The sequence below is a fragment of the Acinonyx jubatus genome, chromosome D4, assembly GCF_027475565.1.
Source record: "Acinonyx jubatus isolate Ajub_Pintada_27869175 chromosome D4, VMU_Ajub_asm_v1.0, whole genome shotgun sequence".
NCBI classification, from domain to species: domain Eukaryota; kingdom Metazoa; phylum Chordata; class Mammalia; order Carnivora; family Felidae; genus Acinonyx; species Acinonyx jubatus.
Genome location: NC_069391.1, coordinates 17,214,183 through 17,230,157, shown reverse-complemented (window position 1 = coordinate 17,230,157; position 15,975 = coordinate 17,214,183). Strand labels below are relative to the sequence as shown.

The 15,975-nt window shown below is 49.7% G+C and overlaps 1 protein-coding gene across 4 annotated transcripts in view; it reads right to left on the bottom strand.

Moving 5' to 3' along the window:
• ASTN2 (astrotactin 2) overlaps positions 1-5,260 on the bottom strand; it is an 873,140-nt gene extending 867,880 nt beyond the window's left edge. For all 4 annotated transcript variants that reach the window (XM_027034940.2, XM_027034941.2, XM_027034944.2 and 1 more), the window contains exon 1: positions 4,804-5,260. In XM_027034940.2, the coding sequence (XP_026890741.1) occupies positions 4,804-5,245 (442 nt within the window). In that variant the 5' untranslated portion in view covers positions 5,246-5,260. The remainder of the gene's footprint in view (positions 1-4,803) is intronic.
• Between the last annotated feature and the right edge of the window lie 10,715 nt (positions 5,261-15,975).

The window sequence follows — 15,975 nt, the reverse complement described above, 5'->3', positions numbered from 1 at the left end:
GTATAGTGTCTGCTTACAGGCTTTCTTCAATATGGATCCTATAATCATTAGAGGTCAGGATGCTGAGTTCTGGACAGCTTCCTGGGAACCATCCCCCAAGTATTTGCACCTTGCACAGAAAAAAGCACGTTCCTCATTCCCTGTTGATGTGTGAAGCAAGTTCCTCCAGCCCTTTGTGAACTGTCCTTGTTAGGCTAAATTCTCTGCTTCTAGCAACCTTTCTGATTTGGTGCCTGGGTCCTAATTCCTTCCAGAGGCTTTTCTCTTTTGGTATCCATTTTTGTCTCTGTTTTCATGAATCTTTGCAGACCAGGCCAATCAGCTTCCTGCAAAGAGCATCCTTTTGGGGCAGAACTTCGGGACACTTGCCAGATGTACTCATACAGGTACATTCAGACATACTGACGGACAGGCTTTCCTTTCTACGTACCCTCCCCCAAATAGAGAGTACACTCCTCAGCTATGCAATTGCTATACCAAGGCAGCTTAGTAAGAAATGTTGACAACGAGGGCTTCCTCAATTTTATCTTTTTCCCCCTTTTGCTGAATCAAGGCTGGTGGTAAACAGCCCAGTCCAGCTACTGTCAGGTCCAGGAAGAGGGATGCCATCTCCCTACCTGTGGGCATGAAAGCTAAATCCACAAGCGGACTCCAGGGCTGCCTGGGGGCAAATGAGGACTGAGTGATGTGCAAGTTCACCTCTGAAGCCCTGCACGGCACTTGCTCCTGTTTAAATTCTTTTCTTTTCAATCAGTCCTTCCCAACACCCTGTGTTACCAGCAAAAGAAAGGAGACAGTGAGAAGCCAGATGAGCTAGTCAGAGTAACAGAGTGCATCAGGGCACTTCAAGTTCATAGCGTCTCTACACTGAAGGATTATTTTAGGGCTTCTCTACCCACTCATATTACCACACAAAGCACTGAAGCTCTGGGGATAAATGACTTGTTCAAGGTCACAGTGGGCCACAGCTGAGATTTCCAGATCTTAACCAACACTAAGCTCCCAAGCTGCACGGAAGCTTCCAACTTCTCCTCCAACCTCTCCCCCCACAAAGGCCTCATGCATTTTTTTTCCCCTTTCTGGAAGCTTCCCCAGGCTTCTCTGAATCTACAGAGATGTGTCCCCTCCCTGATGTTACAGAGCGTGTAATCTCCGTCACTCATTGGCACCATTAAATAGAACGCCCTCTGATATCCCATGAGTCACGGAACTTTGAGCTGGCAGGGTCATCAAAGGTCATGCCTTACCTTCAAACTCTCATACTTTAGCACCCTAGTGTAGCTGAAGTTCCTCTGAGAAATGTTGCTGTCATGTTGATGATTGGTGTATTTCTCTCCAAGACCCTGCCCCAGGCCCTCCATAAATGTAACCGACCCCTGAACACATCTTTGCCAATACACAACTACCAAGAAGGTAGGTGTCTGGTAGAATGAGATTCTGGTTCCAGGTCTGCCATTTACCCGCACTGCGACCTTGGACTAGATACCTGACCTCTCCAAAAATGCTTCCTGATCCGTGAAATGGTAATAACTGCAATGCTGACTTCATATGTTTTATGTGGATTAAAAATAAACGGTAAACGTGAAGTTCTTAGCACCTCATTAAGGATTCAATAACTATTTGCTATTTCTTGATCACTTTCAAGGAAATTCACTCTGTCAGTGCCAGTGACTTATATAATCAGATTCTAAAGAAGAGGCCCAGACACTGAAAAGTGGGGGGAAACTTCAAGTCTGAGGCAAACTTCCATCTATATAAAGCAGACTAGAACATGATGGGAGAGAAGAGCTATAGAGAGGCATTACCGATAATAGAGCCAATAACTGGAACAAGAGAAGCAGAACGGAGGGAGACAGGGCCAGATATGCAGGGGACTTTGGTGACTGGGGATGGTAGGCAATGTACGCACTCTGAGGTCCACCAACTATCAGTAAAATGGGAACTGCACCTTTTATTTGTTTCTTCGCCCCCTTTAACGCCAAGGACATTTTCCCACCACCAACTCTGAGCCCACAACCCAAAGCATGGCCCGAGGGCTTCTGCGGACACTATCACCCCCTAGTGGTGGCTCCACACACCCCACTATTGGCAGGATTTGGCATTTGCTGACGGCGTAGGCAATTGTGGCGTATATCGTCTCCAAATCCCTTGAACTGTCCAGGAAGTGGTGAAAGACTCGCCCAGCACACCAGAGACAAAACACTAAGCAAGGATGTTTGCAAGGTCTGGGGATGAAATGATGGGATGGAGCTACCTTGGGACCTTAGGGAAGATAAGGCCATAAATGACTCAGTGCCCCCCACCCCCAGACACACACACACACATACACACACACCGGCCCTTGTTTCCAGCCAGCCTGGCCCTCCCAGAGCTCATTGTGCACTCCATGTTTACATGCAAACAGTGGAAGACCAACACAAATAAAAAACCCACGTCTCCCTACACAGCTCCTGCTACACTCGGCCATCTGGTGACTACCTCGCTAGCCAAATCCCCCGGAAGGGAGCGCCTGAGCTGCCAGTCCAGGGCGCTGGGGGGAGAAGAAGGAGGCAAGACACAATTCCCCACATGCATCCTAAGGGCTCAGAGCTGCCGAGAAGGACAGCAACCCCCCACTCCTCAGCAGGCGGTCCCCAGCCGCCAGGCTCAGCTGCCTTGCGTCAGAGAAGGCGGAAGGCTCCAAGCGGAGGGCGCCTGGAGACTCTCCAGCCGATGCTGGGGTCCTGGGGGATTCAAGACTTCCAGCTCCCCACGCAGCTCCTCACTCAGCTTGCCCCAGCTCCCAGGCACCCACTCCCTCTTGAAAGCCTAAGTTTCAAAAGGCAGAGATTGCCAGCTTCAGGAATTCTTCGGGGACTCCGATAGCTGGCTGGACCGGGTCCTCCACATCCTTGGGGAACTGGAATGCCCTGGGGTCTTCGCTTCCAAGTCATGCCATTCCCTAGAATGTCCCCCTCTACGCACTTACTTGAACAGCCATTTGGGAAGCCTCCCACTCATGACCTCTCAGGACACCCTAGAGTAGAGAGATCACGAGGATGGAAGAAATGGGAAACTCTAAGTGGTGCTGAAGGCACACCCTTCGGGTCGCTAGAAGGACCCTTCCCTGCGAGGAGGCGGCACGAGTCAGCCCTGAGCCCTGGGTTAGCTTTTCGCCCGAAGAACCCCTATCTCCACCCTCACCGCTTCCTTTGAAATGGACAGGCCCACAGGTACACGTGGGAAGAGCTATTGGTGTGTGTGCATGTGTGTGTCGGTGCGTGTGTGTATGCTTGAGTGAGTGAGTGAGTGTGTCTGTGTGTGTGTGTGTCGCACGCTAGACGCGCCGCCGCGGGAAGTCCCCAGGGAACCTGCAAGGCGCACTCCCGCCGCGCCTCCCAGAAAGCTCAGCAAAGCTCAGGTTACAGCCAGCTGGGGAGAGCCCCGGGGCCAGACGCCCGAGGCTGGAGCACCGACCGCGAGCGGGCCTGGCACTCCCTCAAATCTCCAGAGGCGGCCAGCGTGAAAGGGAAGGGGGGGCGGGGGTCACAAAAACACATTTTAAAATATTATGGCTCCCAGGAGAGATGATTCTAGTCTCCGGATTCGTCTTTAGGGCTTCTCGGGCAAGCGAAGAGTTAACCTCGGAGGTTCAAGCCGGGATCCCGAAAGCGCTTCACCAGCGAGCCGCCAGGGCCGAGCCGGATCCCGAGAAGGCACGGATCCGGGGAAGAAGGGCTCGGGAGTCTCCCGGCGAGCCCCCGGCGCCTTCCAGGCGCTGTCGTTGGCCAGACGCCGACAGCCAATCGCGCCCCGCGCCCCCGAAAGGGGAGGAGAGCGAGCGATCCGCGAGCGCGGGAGAGCTAAGGGGGAACGTTTTTGTAAACGCTCTCCGAGATAATTAAGCTATCAATTACCCGGGTGGGAAATCAGCCGCGCTTCCCGCAGCTCCTCGGAAGGGCCGACTCCTCCGGGATTGGCGCTGGGAACCAGCAGGCAGCGAGCTGCTGGCGAACTTTCGGATTAACTTTTCCATTTGAGCCCCCACCCCACCCCCACCCTTTTCCCCTTCCCTGCCGTTTTCTGGCCTTTGAGTTGTTATTATTGGTCCAGCGAGTGCGCCGTGAGGACCAACCTGCTGTCCCCTGGAAGGGGGATAGAAATGCGACTGCGACAAGGACGGTGGGGGGAGAATCAGAGAACCTGGAAGTGGCGACCTCAGAAATCACTCAACCCTCCCCTGCCCCATTTCACAGATGGCCAAAACTGAGGCCCAGGGAGGGGAAGCGACTTGGCCAAGGTCACACAACCCACACGGAGACCGAGTTTACGCGGGTTGGGTGATCCCACATGGAGCTTCTCTGCTCCGATTCTCGAGAAAATCTATCTGGAAGAGCCTTGCCTCCAACTCCGAGGTGAGAGTGAGGGGGCGGTAACCGCGAGCGGCCAGGGACAGTGCCCGGAGGAGCGGCGAGCGGCTGGACGACCCGGGTCCCCAGCTCCAACACACTCAGCCATCTGTGTTCTCCGGCGTCGGGGATGGATCGCGGCAGAGCTCAACGCCTGGGCTGAGAGAGCGGGGGACACAGGTCCCCACCGCGGGAGTGTCGGCACGCCCCCGAGCTCCTGCCACGCGCTCTCGGGGACCTCCTGCCCATCCTGCTCTCCAACCACCTGTACGTCCTCCGGGCCCCGCGGCCGCCCTCTCCCAACCCCGCTCGGGGCAGCCCGGGGCGGGGATCCCCAGGGCGCCCCCACCCGTCCGGCTTCACTTAGGGGCTCAGGGCTCCTCGGGATCCCGAGCGTGCCGGCGCCCAGCCTTACCCAGGGTGAAGAAGGGCAGCTCGGTGTTGTCCAGGTCGTCTTGCACGGCGATGCGCCCGGGCAGCTCGTTACGCACAAAGAGCAGGAGGCGCGACTCGGCGGCGGTGCCCGCGGAGCCGGCGGAGCCCGAGGACGCGGCGGCGGCGGCGGCCCCGGTCCCGGTCCCGGCCCCGGTCCCGGCCCCGGCGCGGGCGCCGCTCCAGCCGATGTCGCTCTCCCGCAGGGCGGGCAGCGTGGACACCGTGACGGTCTTGAGCCGGCACGGGCTGTCGGGCTCCCGCGAGGCGGCGGCGGTGGCGCCGGCCAGCAGCGGCCGCGGCGGCAGCAGGAACAGGAACAGCAGCAGCAGCGGCGGCGGCGGCGCCGGGTGGAAGCCGAGCCTCAGCCGCCCCCGGAGCCCCGAGCCGGGGCCGGGGCTGCGCCGGGCGCCGGCGGCCGCCATGGCGGGAGGGGCTGCGGTGCTGCGAGCGGCGGCGGCGGCGGCGGCGAAGAAGGAGGAAGCGGAGGAAGCGGCGGCGGCGGCGGCGGACGCCGGAGCTAACCAGGACGCCGGAGCTAAGGAGCCGTGGGAGCCGCGCGCCAGCAGCCCCCAGCTCCCGGCTCCGCCTCCCGATCGGCCCTGGACCGCCCCCCCGCGCCGCCTCCCCGGGCCCCCCCGCCGCCCGCCCCCCCGCCCCTTCCTGGCTCCCCCCAGCAGACCCCGAGCGTTCCGGAGGCCCCGCCCGGCCTCGTGCAAATCCCAGTCGCCCCCTCTCCTTTCCCAGGATCCCCCAATGCCACCCTCACGATGGTCTTTAGCCACACCACCCCTCTCCAGATTCTTGACACTTAAGGACCCCTCGCGCCTCCTCTAATTCCTCCCGGCTCAGCCCAGCTCGCCCAGCTTCACCCCCACCCCTGGCTCAACCCTCGGGCTGCACCTGGGGGCGCGCCTCGGCCCAGCCTGGCTCCAAGCCCCGCCCTCTAGGGGGTAGGGGGCGCCTCTTGACGGCCAAGACTTAACTTTGTCTCCCCAGAAGCCCAGTAACAAGTCCTGGACCCTCTTCTAGTCCCTGAAATAATTGAGCCCCCCTCCTCACCCTCTTTCCCGCAACTCGCATATTCAGTCTCCAGACACCAGGATCCCACCTCTCTCCTCCACCCAGGCCTCCGGGGTTGCATTAAATGCTTGTAGACGGAGGGGTGTCATACCCCACCCTCTAGCCCCCAAATTGACTCGGGCCTGGAAGCTCTGGCCCCCTAAGCTGCCGCCCGCCCTGCAAGCCCGCCCACTCTCGCGCTTGTGTTTTGGATCCCTACTCCCAGCTTGGAGCAGCTCTACTTGGCTGCTTCTGTTCTCTGCGTGAAATTCCTGAAAAGGGTATGAGGTAGAGAGACCTGCTACTCTGTCTGCTTCTGGCTCCCATGGGCTCCTACGTCCTCTCCCCCATTCCCAGAGGAGGGGTCTGTTCACCAGTTCTTTCCCCCACCCCAGTCCTTCCAGAATCAAGTTGAGCTGGGAACCTAGGCCCCGTGTCTGAGGGCCCTGTGCCCTTTGGCCTTGGGCTGATTCTCTGTGACCCACATGACCTCAGATCCTTCCGGGGAGCCATCGCTGGCATCCTGGGGGATCTAGTGCTTGGGCAGCCCCCCTTCCCCACTCCCCTTACTTCTCCTCACCTCTCCTCTCTGTTTTCTCTTTCATCTCTACTCATGTCATTCCTCCTCTTCTTGACTTTAATCATATAAATGCTTCCTCCCTATAATTTGTGAGACATCTCCCATCTCTCTCTATTGCTTTACCCATCTGCACTTTTTTGTGGAGTCTCTGTGCGCCAACTTGTCTCGTCTTAGCTCTTCCCTCTTCTGCCTCTTCTCTCCTTTCTGTCTTTAACTCTTCACACGCATTGCCCTTTCCCCTCTACCGTCACATTTTATTTACTCTGTTATGACTTTGGATAAAGGCAGAAGACTGAAAAGAAGGAGAAATCAAACCTGTGTTGTGACCTTGGACGTAATACTGCTTGTTAAGCACTCCAAATGCTAGGCAAGTCTATATGTTAGCTTTTATACGTAACCATACTCCCTGGAGATGGGTATTATGATTCCCATTTTTCAGATGATGAAACTGAGATCAGGAGGTCAGGGAGGTGAAGGGACTTCCCAAGGTCACACATCTAGTGAGCAAAAAAGCTGAGATCTGAACTGCAGTCTCCAAAGCCTTTGCTGTTTCTATTAAATCATACTGTCCTCAGTGACCTTGGAAAAACCCACCTATCGAAGATGCGAAAGGCACATGTGCATGCGTGTGTTTGGGTCTGTTTCAGCTCTGAGGTTTGTAAGATAGGTTTCTCCTGTCTCAGTTTACTAATCTTGTGAACCCAAGGGGGGGGAGGTGGAATCTGGCCTTTCAAGTCCTCTGATTCTAAACCATCTCCTGCCTCTCTAATGCCTGCTCCAGTTCATTTACTCCTCCAAAATATGTCGTCCTGCCTCCCTCAGTCTCTCCTTTGTACCCTTACAATCCGCCACTATCCTCTGCAATGGGGCTTTCTGATTCTCTATGCCCCTTTCTTCAAATATGCTGACATAGTCCATTTATAGAAGTGCACACCAGGAAAAAAGGGCTCCCTTATGTAAGGCAGAGTCTGTGCAAGTCCTTCGTGGACCTCTGGTACAAAGGCCTGTCGAATGCGACCAACGGTTCCATTCATTCATTCACCACCCAATATCCAGGGCTCCTCCCAGGCACTGTATGGGGATGCAGAGAGGGATAAACACAGCTCCTGCCCTTGAAGAGTTTATAATGTTGGGGCGCAAGGTGTGGGGATGAGATGAGCACAGAAATATCTCAGGTACCAGGCAGGCACGAAGACATGTGTCTTTTTATGAGGTGTTTTGAAACTTATGCTTGGAGAAATCAAAGAAAGCTTCCCAGAGGAGGAGGCACTGGAGTTGAAACATGAAGGACTCGAAGCGGGGGGTAGACATCCTGGGTTAAAGCTGGCATTTGGCATTTTTTGAAACTGTTTGGCATCTGAACGAATCCCTCTCCTGTGCCAGAGGGTGCTTCGCTCTCTGAGGCACAGCCCACGTCCCATGAAGAGGCTGAAATTTCCAGATACCTTCTCAGCCTCCACAGCAGCTAGGACTTGGGCATGTGACTCAGAACTCACCAATCAGATTCACCCCTCCCAGAGGCTGGAAAGGAAGCTGGAATCAGGCAGAATCCCCTTGGGTACCAAAGTGGCACTACTTGGTTCAGTTACATCCAGATTTGATTGCTAGAGGGAATGGTTTTAACAGCACTGGCTTGGAGCACGGTGTCACTGATGTCAACAGTGTGAATTGCCCTATTTATGCCTGACAGCAACTTCAGGAATAGTGTCTCCAGCAGCCAGTTCTGTGCTGTGATTTGGATCCGTGCTCTTGACTTCATGGACTCTACGCCCCGATCCCGTGCCCTCCTGGAGATTCTAAGTAATCCAATATCACTTTACTGAATTCTGTTTCTGCTTAAATTATCCAGAATTGGTATCTGTTGCTTGCAACTAAGACACCTGGCTGAGAACACAGAAATTGGAAACAGATGGAGGGCAGAGAGGGCAGAGCTTACAAAAGGAAAAGGGGGAAGTTCGGTGAAGGGGGGAGAGGGAGTAATTGAAGACAAGACAGAAAAGGCAGGCAAGGAGTTTGCTGTTCGTCTTCAAGAGGACCAACTTTATGTAGTAGGTAGTGTCGAATCTGGAATAACCACAGGAAAAGAACTCGTATTTCTGAACACAAACTGCGACTTTACAACTTTGTGTGGTGTATCAGTGAACGATGACAATTCCTGCCTTCTGGTGGTGGTGAGGCTTGGGAAATAATTGTGCAAAGTGCTTAACATTCTAGGTGCTCAATAAATTATAACTGCTGCTTTGATGTGTCATCCCAGCGATATCTGGAGTTCATCTTGTTATCCCCATTTAATAGATGGCGAGTTTGAGGCTCAGGGTAGCTAAGGAACTTGACTTTGATCCTGTAGTTATCAAGTGGTAAAACTCAGGTCTGTCTGACTTCTCACTCCCTGACATGCTACCACAGCACAATTTTTCCTTTTCTCCTCCTCCTACCCCATACTCTATTTCCTTCCTTCCTTCCTTCCTTCCTTCCTTCCTTCCTTCCTTCCTTCCTTCCTTCCTTCCTTCCTTCCTTCCTTCCTTCCTTTCTCTCTCTCTCTCTCTTTCTTTCTTTCTTTCTTTCTTTCTTTCTTTCTTTCTTTCTTTCTTATATCCATACCACCTGACTGAGGCAGCTTAGCATAGTTGAAAAAGCAGGGACTGGGGTGGCAGACAGGCTTTGGTCTGGATATCACCTTTGCTATTTATCTCCTGGGTCAAGTCAGTTAATAAGCGCCCCTACTCGATCTTTCATTTTCTCACATGCAAAATAAGGGAAGCAGTACCACTTTTCAGGACCGTGGGAATTAAATGAGATCACATGTATGAAAAATGTCTAGCTTATATTAGGTTCTCCGTAATGTTCTAAGTGAATCTAAGCATTTGACATCATCGCATTCACTATTTTCCTCTTCAGCCCCATGTAACAAGATCCTCACCACCGCCACTCTGTTCTAGCCTTATGTGTCTCTTTTCTATTCCCAGAAGGTTCCAAGTTCCTTGCTGCCCCAGTGTTTTCACACAGGCTCTTCCCTCTGCCCGGGGAGATCTCCCTCCAGACTTCACCTTGTTACCTTTCACTAACCTGTAAGTGTCAGCTAGTAAAACACTTTTCCTAAGATGACTAACCACCCAGTCTAAACTAGCCTGAGCTAGCACTAATATAAAGTAGAGATATAAAACAAGTACTTTGTCAGTGAATGATCATGTATTTACTGACTTTTTACTCTCACACAGGTATTGTAGTAGGCACTAGCCTTAACTCTGCAGTTAAGAAAACAAACCATCCTTCTGGCTTTCTACAATGAGTATATTCTCTTCCCTCCCTGCCTCTTTTCCTTCCTTCCTTCTCTCCCAGCTTTCCATGATTCAAGAATTTTTTTTTTTTTTTTTACGTCTTTCTTCCTTAAGCCTTGAGATGATCTCTAGGACACAAACTCCAGCTCAGGAGGAGTTTGCTATCTCCCGCTTCATCTCTACTCTATCTAAGCTCCATGTCCCATCCATCCTCTTGGAACCCACAAATCTCCACCATTTGTTTTCTCTCGCTTCAATCATGGCCGTCTCTGTAACTCACTCTGTCCCTTTAGTCCTGCCTTCTCACTGCAGCACGTTGACTCCACTCATCACCTGGCATGTTGTTTCCTTTCCTATCCTCTCACCACCTCCCCCAGAGACTCTTGGTTGCAGCTCCGCCAGCCCCTTGAACAGAGCCCAGCTCCATCAATTGGTATAGGGTCACTTACAAGATTAAGGTCAATCTTGTATCTTTCCCTTCTATTGTTGTTGTATCCAAAATAGATCATGGTAAATATGCCTATCACTGCTGCTTCTTCAACGCAGATACCTCTCTTTGGTGTAAGTTCAAATTCTTTTGTAGACCACTTACTCTCTGGCTAATTTCTAATGATTTACCTCTGTGAGCCTTAATGTTGGGGTCATGGGAAGGTTGAATGAGCCAGCAGGTATAAATGGAAGCCCCCAGTGCTCTCGGGCACATAGTAGGTCCTCCAGTAACAGTAGCTTGTTTCCACTACACACGTCTTATTTATTTGGTCCTTCTGTTACTTCTGTCTCTTTGCTTCCGACCTTCCATTTCTCATTTCCCTTTTCAGAACATTTCCACTATATCTCATTTAGAGCAAACTTTTACCATTGTCTCTAACTTCTCTTTCGTGAAAAATGAAAGAATATTTTAATCACCGTTGTCTTTCTTCATTTCTGCTTGCATTTGTTTGACTGATTTCTGCTTCAACCCAGTACTTCTCTGACTCTTTCCCTTAACAATTCTCAAATTTATTATCTTCTTTCTCCAGCTCATACCTTTCACTACCTCCCGCTTCCTCTGTCCTCGGTCCTCTAAATCAACCCCTTCTTGTTCTGTGATTTACTGCAGTCATTTCCTACCCTTCTTGCACCATTCAGTCGAAAACCTCCCAATCCTCACTGAGAGTCTCCGTCTCTTTCCTCCTTCCTCTTGCGTTTTCTTTTTCACATCCCCTCGTCTTAATTCACCCCCATCATTCATTTGCTTATGCCCAGTCTCTGTGTCTCATTGCCTACTTAATCATTTAACCTATTCGTGTTCCCTTCCTCCTTTGTTATGTGCGTCATCTTTCATCATTAACACACATTAATGGGTGATATTGCTTTGGGTCTCGTTTGTTACAAATCTTACTATTGGTGTATTATCAGAATCCTCTTTCCAGGTCTCGTTGGCACCTCTTGTCTGGAATCTTTTCTCTCTGGGAGCCTACTTGGAAAACAAAACAAAACAAAACAAAAACAACCACAGCAACAAACACCTTGCAGTATATAATCTATATTTATTCAAGCTGAACTTCTAACCTGGTGCATTAGAATGTCTATTACTAATGAAAAGAATAAACTTTATTCTCTGCTAAAGAATCCTAGGTCATTTCCCTTTTCTGCAGCACATTATTTTTACGATTACATTTGAATTGGTGAAGGTGATGTCAGCATAGAGCGACTGTTTCTACAACATCATCTGAGTGCCTAGTCTGAGGAAGGCATACGATACATTTTTTTTCATGTAATTCTCACAACCGCCTGTGAAGCGGAGGGTTTTAACCCCCCGCTTCACATGGGTAGAATTGAGAATACATGGAAAATGTGTGGCCTCATATAGGCTGGGCAACTGATACGTAATAAAGTCTTTCCAACTTCTTTGGGTAGAAATTCAAAATTGGCCCCCGTAGGCAGAGGGTGAGGAGAGACTGAAGAAAGATCCAGATTGGTAGCTGGCAGTGTTAATAAGCAAGGGAACTCAAATTTGAGGCTTGCCTCGTGATGCCACAAAATAAGTGAATTTCCTCACCCGCCTACCAGAATCTTAAAAGTTTCTATGGAGGCCCTAACTGCGTTCAGTCGCATATACCATCACATGATCTCAACAAGCCATTGTTCTCTGAAGGTTGCATCCTTGAGAGAATTTTGGCTAAGGGAATAGCGGGCAGAATGTATATTTCATGGGCTGGGGAGGAGGTGAGGAGTCTCTGATTGCCCCAGATCAGCTCGTCATGGTCAACTGCTGGGCATGTCCTCAGGATGACCTCTCCAACAACACAGCATAGAGTAAAGGCTAAGAGTTCCCATACTTTTGTAACAGGGATGATAACAACCACTTTGCAGGAGTGTTGTTTAATATTTGTCTTCCCTGCTACCATTGTAGTTACCATGAAGGCAGAAATCCTGCCAATCTTGGTCCCTGCTACCTGGTATGTGTTAGGCCATCACTGATGTTTTGTTGAATGAATGAATGAATGAATGAATGAATATTAAAAGCACAGCCTCTTGCATAAGACAACATTGGTTTTGAATTTCAGCTCTGCCTCTGCCATTTAATACCTGTGTGACCTTGAGCATAGGAGAAAGAGAGCAGATAGATCCTCACAGTCTATATGTTTACATTTGTTGAAGCATGGTTGTTTTTGATTTTTAAGTGATATTATTTAACAATCTTCAGAGGACAAACTAGGGTTCCAAACCCAGCTCTCCTGCTTGCTAGCTTGGATGCCTTGGGCAAGTTACTTATCTCTTCCAACATCTTCATCTCTAAAATGGGAATGATACAATGTCTCTATCACACCCAGGGGCAAGAGCTAGTTTGGTTGATGATCTGGGGTGAAACCCCAAGACTGCCAGGTTTCATGCACATTTCGTGACAGTAGAGGTCTCACTGGTCTGACTCCTGACTCCACGGCCCCCTTTCACTGCTTCTCTTGCTGTCCTTAGGAGCTCCCGCAAACAGAACTCCCAAGACCTAGCCCAGATGTATCTCAGAGAGGCAGAGGACGTCCCCCACTCCTGACCTACTTACCAAGCTATATTTGATGACTATTGTATGATAATCTGCAGACTCAGCAAGACTGGGACTCTGCAGGCTCCCTGTGTCTCCTGAAGGTCCAGCTGTACTCCATGTCATGCTAGAGAGGCTTCCAGCAAAATCTGTTGGAAGTCCCTCTTCCCAGCTCTGGGCACTATATATCACAGATATGTAATTTGTTTATTTGTTTGTTTGTTTGTTTACTGAGGCTCTGGTCTACAGATGGACAAGGAAAAACAATATTTAAATTCAGAGAGCCCTGAGGCGCCTGGGTGGCTCAGTCGGTTGGGCATCCAACTTCGGCTCAGGTCATGATCTTTCAGTTTGTGGGTTTGAGCCCTGCGGCGGGCTCTGTGCTGACAGCTCAGAGTCTGGAGCCTGTTTGGATTCTGTGTTTCCTTCTCTCACTGCCCCTCCCCTGCTTGTGCTCTTTCTCTCTCTTTTAAAAATAAATAATCATTTAAAAAAAAATTAGACTCAGAGAGCCCTTCCTCCTTCCCTTCTTCCTATCATCTCTCCTTCATGAAATACTATGCACCAGGAATGGGGACACAACAATTAGCGAGACTAAAATGGTCCCTGCGCTCACGGTGCTTACAGTCTAGTCAAGAGACAGACAAAAATCAATAAATAATGAATATATGGGAGGAGGAAATGGGGAATTGCTATTCAACTGGTATAAAGTTTCAGCTATGACAGATAATTAAGTTCTAGAGATGTTCTGTACAACATCTGCTGTGCCTATAGTTAACAATACTGTATGGTATACATAAAAATTTATTAGGAGGGTAGATCTCATGCTAACTGTTCTTACCACAATAAAAAAGAGAGAGACTATATGACTGAAAGTGTTTAAATGTTCTGGGATGTGGAAAAGAATATGGTTCTGTGAAGTGGAATAATGAAAGAGTTATTAATTTATATTTGAGGACTAGGCGATACAGCTCTAAAAATGTGGCACTTCATTCGAAACAGGGACAGACGCATGGGAATTGGACCGGCAGAGGGGGTCGGGAGGTTTCCAGGCACAGGGAGCGGGAAGCAAAAAAGTCCTTGAGGAAGAACTTGGTAAATTCAAGGAGCCAAACGTTTCAAGCTATGTGGCTAGAGAGTTGAGAGGGAAGAGTAGAAAAGGATGAAACGAGTCTCGAGTCTCGGAAAGTTAGTATGGCTTAAATTATTCAGCTGTATGTAGGCCATGGTAAGGAGTGTGGATTTAATTCTAATTTAAATGGAAAGCCATGGGCAATTTTACGTACGAGGATGGCATAGTCAGATACACATTTTGAAAATGCTACTTTGGCGGTGGGGGGAGAGTGGATTTGTATAGCGCAGGGGAGGAGAGCAAGAGTGGAGTAGGGACTCTCTCAGGGCATCCAGGTGTAAACCTCTCTAGCAGGCAGGCTTTCGCATTACAATGTCCCCGCACCATGGGGTGCTGTAGCATGCAGACACTGATCCTGGGGAACCTGTTATCTCTATTGAAAACTAGTTCTAGTTTTGGTTGGCCCTGACCCACAGAATGTCCTGATTTGTATTTTTCTTGTTGAATCTACCACTTACCGATTCAAATTCCAAAATTTGGGGGAAGCTATATGGGACAAGTTTCACGAAGATTCTCCAGGTATCTGAAGGCATCTACCATTTCTTCTCCTTCAAGGAATGGCTGTCGCTGTTGGCCACCTCTGCCGTTCTCTGCCTGAGATTAAAATACAAACAACAATAATAGTTAACAACTTCCATTTTACTGAATGTGTGTCTGTTCGTCAACATAACATTTGACTTCTATGGCACTGTGAGCCAGCAGTACAGGAATTTTTAGCTTCATTTACAAGTGGCAAAAATACAATTCAAAGACATGATTTACGCAAGGTTGGGAGACAAGTTGGAAGAACTGAGTCCTGAATCAAGTCCTACAACTCCAACTCCAGGCCCCTTTTCACCTCCGGGCAAGAGTCACCATAGACAGAGGATAAGCTCCTACACTCTGGCATCAGATTGTCGGAGTTCAGATACCGACTCTGATACTTACTGTGCGACCTTGGGGAAATTACTTAAAGTCTCTGAACTTCAGTTTCTTTATCTGAGCAAAACAAAAATACCTACCTCAGAGAGTTGGACGAGGATTAAAGGAGCTAATAGATTAAAAGCATGAAGCACTGTGTCAAGCCTATATTAATAATCAATAAATGTTAGCTATTTTAGCATCCTAGAACCTACTTGACCAAAAGCAACACTGGCAAAATAGAGATTGCAGTGGGTTTAGTACAAGGTTTACTATTAGTTAATATTAGTTACTATTAGTTAATATTAGTTTAGAATATTAACTCTGCCATAACGTCATGATAAGGTAGCTAATCAGTGACCTGTTTCATCTGTAAAATGGGTGTAATCATACCTAGCTCACAGAGTTGTTTATAAAAGTAAATTCTCTAAATAGTAAGAGAAATCACCTAGCATTGAGGATTAGCATCCGACAAATAGTAATTTATCTCCTTTCTGCTTTAACATTTCCTCCAGAAAGACTTTCCTGATGCCCCAGGCAGTGTTAGTCATTCTCCTTTCTTTGCCCTTACCACGTTGTAACTACCTGGAACAGAGCACAGATCACGATGCTTTAAAAGTATCTGCTCATCCGGGTGCCTGGGTGGCTCAGTCAGTTAAGTGTCCCACTTGGGTTCAGGTCATGATCTCGCAGTTCATGTTTGAGCCCTGTGTTGGGCTCTGTGCTGACAGCTCAGAGCCTGGGGCCTGCTTCTGATTCTGTGTCTCCCTCTCTCACTGCCCTTCCCCCTCTCAAAAATAAACATTAACAGAAATAAACGTTAACAGTATCTGCTCATCTGTCTTCACCTCTAGACTGGAGTTACTGGATGTGCCAGGTACTGTTCTAAGCACTTTGCAAGTAATAATGTATTTAATCTTGATATGAACCCGAGGAAGGAGGGGTACTATCATCCCCTCAATCAGGAAACTGAGGCACGGGAGGTTGAATCATGCATCCAGCTTGCATGGCTGGCAGAGAGGGGGTGCTCACTTTTTCTTTCTTGTTGTTTGGGTCTCCGTGGCGATGTCATCCCTGGAGAGAGGACTTTTGTGACTCCCTACTCTAAAGGACTCCCCCATTCACCACCATTCCCATGGTGGCATCATTTCCAAGGGGACAGGATGGAAAAGCAGGAGGAC